General features: G+C 43.3%; 1 protein-coding gene across 1 annotated transcript in view; it reads left to right on the top strand.

Annotated features, from left to right (window-relative positions):
* LOC104621477 (ATP-binding cassette sub-family G member 2-like) overlaps nucleotides 1-5,018 on the top strand; it is a gene marked incomplete at its 3' end in the record, with an annotated part of 14,086 nt that extends 9,068 nt beyond the window's left edge. The window contains exons 9-14 of the mRNA XM_010287984.1: nucleotides 103-358; nucleotides 912-994; nucleotides 1,385-1,474; nucleotides 2,806-2,930; nucleotides 3,298-3,452; nucleotides 4,902-5,018. Coding sequence (XP_010286286.1) covers nucleotides 103-358; nucleotides 912-994; nucleotides 1,385-1,474; nucleotides 2,806-2,930; nucleotides 3,298-3,452; nucleotides 4,902-5,018 — 826 coding nt within the window. The remainder of the gene's footprint in view (nucleotides 1-102; nucleotides 359-911; nucleotides 995-1,384; nucleotides 1,475-2,805; nucleotides 2,931-3,297; nucleotides 3,453-4,901) is intronic.
* Nucleotides 5,019-5,206: the final 188 nt, after the last annotated feature.

The following is a 5,206-nucleotide window of genomic DNA, read 5'->3' on the forward strand; positions in this document are numbered from 1 at the left end:
TTCCTGCTTTTTTTTTTTAATTCAAAGTGGCTTCAGCCATTCCCCATGGGTTCATGGGGAATCACAAGCTATATCTTGTCTTTCTTACTCAGAGGTGAGCAGTGAAAATGAAGTGTCAGAAGATAAAGTGGACAGCAGTGTGGTAGATGTGCTGCACCAGAAATATCTCAACTCCAGCCTGTATCAGAGCACAAAGGAAGCATTGAGGAAAGTGCAGCTTGCACAGGGAAGCAAGCAGAGAGTATCCAAGCAGGGACATGAGATTACCTATGCAAATGGATTCCTCACCCAGCTGTACTGGGTGTCCAAGCGTTCCCTGAAAAACCTCATCAGGAACCCACAGGCCTCTGTTGCACAAGTAGGTAACAGCTGCTAAGAGTCTCAGATTCTCTCTGCTCTCAGCCCCGCAATCTGCAGTTTTTAGGCTAGATTTATTTTCAAAGGCAGCTAGGGAAACAGGGAAGTCCTGTGCTGCTGCCACTGAAGTGGAGTGAGATGCCCAGCTACCTTTGTTGCCTTTGAAGAAATCCTCCATTTTAGTTTAGCACAAGGACTACTGCATTGAAGATTGGGGAGTGGGAGGAAATGCTCCATTCTGTTTTACATGAGGAGCTTCTAGGGTGACATTCGTTTTGTGCCTCACTTGAAATTTTAAGCTGGGTTATTCTTTGGGTGTGCTTCTACTAACCTTTCCCAGCCAAAGAAGATCAGAGGAAGGAGAAAAGTGAAGAAGATAAACTTGGGAAATTTGCCATAAGGCTTTCAATTGTGTATGTCATAGGTATACGCTGACTCACAACAGCAAAGTTTTAGGCAGCTGTGAATCTTAAACCCCACATATGCCTTAATAAGTTTGTCCCTATTTACTTATCTGAAGGACTCCCTTTTCTGTTTCTTCTTTCCACTTCTAGATTGCAGTGACTATAATTCTAGCCTTGGTTGTGGGTGCTATCTTTTTCGGTGTAAAATTGGATCCAAGTGGTATTCAGAATCGGTAAGTTGGAAAAGCACAGCTTTGCTCATTTTTCTATCTGTAGCAGACAGGTTTCAGCCACAGGGAAGTCCTTGGGATCCACTTGGACCACAAAAGAGGGTTGGGTTGGGTTCACAAGCCTTAATGCACTACAGCATGGTATTGCTGGAGGTCCTAAAGGGACTGTGGTTCTGTTGGGCTCACACGTATGTACAAAGGAGATGTGAAAGGGAAGATAAAGGAATAAACCTGGTTTTACACCTAAGATCTACACAAGTAGCACGATTAAATATCGCCATTCTGTGGACAGAGACAGAAAAGCACTGACTTGATGGTATGATGATGTCTGAGGCTGCCAGTGCCGATCTAGGCTGTCTCCTCACTTTTTGACTGTTCTGTTTTGCCTTCTAGGGTTGGATCCTTGTTTTTTGTCACAACAAACCAGTGTTTTTCCAGTGTCTCTGCAATTGAGCTGTTCATCAGAGACAAGAAACTATTTGTGTAAGTAGTGTGGCACTCAGACTGTCTCATACCCTGGAGTGAGGTGGGGGGAGTATCTTACAGGCTAAACAAAATTACCCACCAAAGACTTGATTGCTCCCTTGTAACATCAGATTGTAATAGTAATGCTAAATTGGTCTGTAGAGCAGGGAGCTGAAATGCTAAGAGGTGGAGGAAGGAGGGGAGGAATAAAATGCTTTTACTTGCTTGTTGTGTCACAGTTTACTGAGAAGTGCTTTTCCTACCCGCTTTTGTTAACAGCTGTTTTTGAAGTTTGCACGTGAATCCTGCAGGCTGTGAACGCTGCCTGCCCTCTTGCTGACAGGGTTGAAGTGCTGTCTTGCAATGGTCCTAAAGTGTGCAAGGATGAAGGGAGGGTTCTTGGAAAAGCTTTGCAAGGGATGCTCAGATGAAAAGGGCTGCTGGCTGGCTTACAAGAGCTACCTAATAATCAAGCACATCTCTCTGTGTATATATATATATATGTATATGTGTTTGTATGTACATGTGTGTAAATGTGTGTATATATTATATACATACATGTATATATACATATATGTTGAAAATGTAGTTTGGAATAGCCTCCAGCTCATGGGGTGAAAGGGCAGGAGACATGTCCTATGCAGTAAAGAAGAAATTGGAGATTTGTGCCTGCAATGAACATGTCCATCACAGGTTACTCAGAGCAGCTTAATATTGCCCCTAACAGCTGCTCAGGAGTGAATCTTCCACACACTGACATTGGTTGCCCGTCTGCTCTTCCTACCAGCTTAGTTTACCAGCTGTGTCAATGGGGATTTTGGCACCTCACCAATTAAAGCATCTTTTCATGAGCTCCATTAAGCAGCAAAACAATGATAACGACATTTAATTGTCCTGTGAACTAGAGGTGAATTGATGTCCTAAAGCTGTTTTCCCATTGTTGGGTATCATTCCTTCTCCCCTGGAAGCAGCTGTATGAGTTAGCTGTGGATGAAGTGTTCCTCCAGTTAATAGTCTACTACTTTCCCATGCTCTTGTGTTAAGGATCATTTGCTTTGAGAAGAGATTTAGGAACTTTTTTTCCCAATATGTTAACTTAGCAGTCACATAGCCTTTCATTCACTTTCCTCAGAGGTCTCTCAGTATGACTGCAGGGCTTGTGAGATAGATCAGCCCTTACTTTATAGAGTGGGAAGTGATAGCACAGAGAAAATAAGCAACTTTCATGTAAAGAAAGAGTCAGCGGTAGAGAGAACAAACTGAATCAGGATAAACCAGACACACATGCTGTACCTGCTTCCTGCATAACCTCTAAACCTGTACAACTCCCCTCCTTTCTGTCCTTACAGCCATCAGTACACCAGTGGATATTACCGCGTGTCTGCCTACTTCTTGGCCTTGATGATAGGAGATCTGCTGCCCATGAGAACTGCTCCAGCCATCATATTCTCATGCATCAGTTACTGGATGATTGGTAAAGAATTGATGCTTTTGTTGAACTTGTCATCTTCCAATACATTTGATTTCTGACTTAGCCAGAGTTTAATTCCTATATCTGTAATATGAAACTAGTTGAATCTTCAACTGATTTAAGTGCTTGGCATCATAACTTCAGAGGACTCTGGGGCAGGGGCAGAGACACCAGGAATCTAAGACAGGGACCTGCTTTACCACATCTTTTGGTAATGCTCTTTGGGCCCTTGGAGAATGCATAGTTCCTGCCAACTTCAAATTTGGTCTTTCTTTCTGCTTTCCCTGGCTTTTACAGGAGTCCAAGGGTACCTCTCTGGGATTCATAATGTGGTTGTTTACTGGACTCTTCCCTTTCTGTTTTTTGACAGGATACCAAGCTGTTGCAGGCCGGTTCTTCTTCTTCATGCTGACCGTGGTACTGGTGTCCTACACTGCCACGGCCATGTCTCTGGCTATCAGCGCTGGGATGGATGTGGTGGCTGTGGCCAATCTGCTTATCACTATTTGTTTTGTCCTGATGCTTGTAAGTACCTAAGGGGGTGATTGCTCCTTTGGTGGAGGTGAGGAAGCAGCTGAGACAAGCTGAGAGGAATGGGCTGAGCCAGCCCTAAGCAGGCTGAGAATCCACAGTCTGGTAGCATGTCAGCCCCATGCCTGTGATTTTATTGTCACTATAGTCAAAGATCTACTTCTGCCAAGTTGTAATCTAAGGGTCAAATCATTGCTCAAGTGCAATTCAGTAGATGTGATGCCAGTAGGGCTTTGCAAATAGTGTGGCCCAAAAAGTGTATGGGTTGTTATTTTTTTAAATTATTCTTATAAAAATTGATTTTAAAAAAAATCTTTCATTTCCAGTATTAGAAATGTAAGTGATCAACTAGATCATTTAAAAGGAAAAAATCTTGAAATAAACTTTAGATCAATTGATTTTAATTGCATTAAGTTTTGTTGCCCAGTGGGATCAGCAGCAGCATACCCTTTATTTTAATTCAGTATTGCCCTTGGGTTCCAGAAATTACTTCAATACTTTTGTTCAAGGACTTCTAAGGAAGAGAGCAAGTGAGAGGGAAAGGAATTTTGACTACTCATAGATGAGGGATGTGAATTGTTTTTCAAAGAGGTAGTGTCAGTGATGAAACTTCTTGACTGTGAGGGCTATCAAGTTACCTTAGAGTAAAAAGTCCTTCCTGTCGGGTGATTCCTGGTAGCTGTCTGCTTACATATTCTGAGCCCACAGCGCATCCCTTATCCTTTGATTTGCAACTTAACCTGATTTTGCAATAAGCTAAGTGAGAGTGTATCACTTCAAATGCTCGCTGTGGGTGAGAAATGTGCATGTGTAGTGAAGGGCAGCTGATGGACATGGAGTTAAGTTACAGTATATAAGGAATGGCACATGCACATCCTGAAAGACTGCAGGGTAAGCACAAAAACACTTGTGATGGAGCACAGCCTGAAGCGTCATGTTTGGCTATGAAGTCCAACTGTGCTAAGAAGTAAAAGAGCAAACCTTGTCCTAGGCAGGAGAGAGCACAGCTGTAAGATGTAGGTCAGAGGAGAAAGCTGAAAAAGTAACAGCCCTTAAGGCTTCCCATGGTTTCCTTCTTGTTTCTCCACTTCCTCATCTCCCAGTCATCCTTCTTTAGCCTCTGGCTAGCTCTACCATAGTACACAGTCCTCCAGAGTAAGAAGTTGTTAGCGTGCATGCTTCTTAGCTCACATGTGGATGTAGAAAACCTTTCTGACCTCTTTGCAAGCAGTTCAACTGGAGTACTTGGGTGTGCTGTTGGGCCAGCTGGCTGTGACTGCTGCAAGGTTTGAACCTCATGCCTGTAGGCACAGGCGTAACAGCAGTAGGAGGTCCATCTATCCCAGTGCACCTCTGCTGGGCAACTGCAGTATCTGTGCAGGAATGTCACTGTTTGCAGTAAACAGAGTTTGTGACACATTAATCTCTTCTGTTCTATTTCAGATTTTTTCAGGCCTCTTAGTAAACCTCCCTTCTGTAATGGGCTGGCTGAACTGGCTCAAGTACTTCAGCATCCCCCGATACGGCCTCACTGTGAGTAGAAAGTACCATCGGTCTCCTGTGAGTAACATAGCCACACTGCTGCTTCCTGAGAGGTTTTGAGTACAAAATGAAGTTCTCTTAAAAGTCAGATTTGGTTTCTTTCCTTGCATAAACATGGTAAAAGAAGAACAAACCAGCTAACCCCAAGAAGGAAGCAAAAGTTAATCTCTGTGTGAGATTATTGATGATCTGGATGAGGGGATCGA

Source organism: Phaethon lepturus, unplaced genomic scaffold (genome assembly GCF_000687285.1).
Source record: "Phaethon lepturus isolate BGI_N335 unplaced genomic scaffold, ASM68728v1 scaffold56425, whole genome shotgun sequence".
Taxonomy (NCBI): domain Eukaryota; kingdom Metazoa; phylum Chordata; class Aves; order Phaethontiformes; family Phaethontidae; genus Phaethon; species Phaethon lepturus.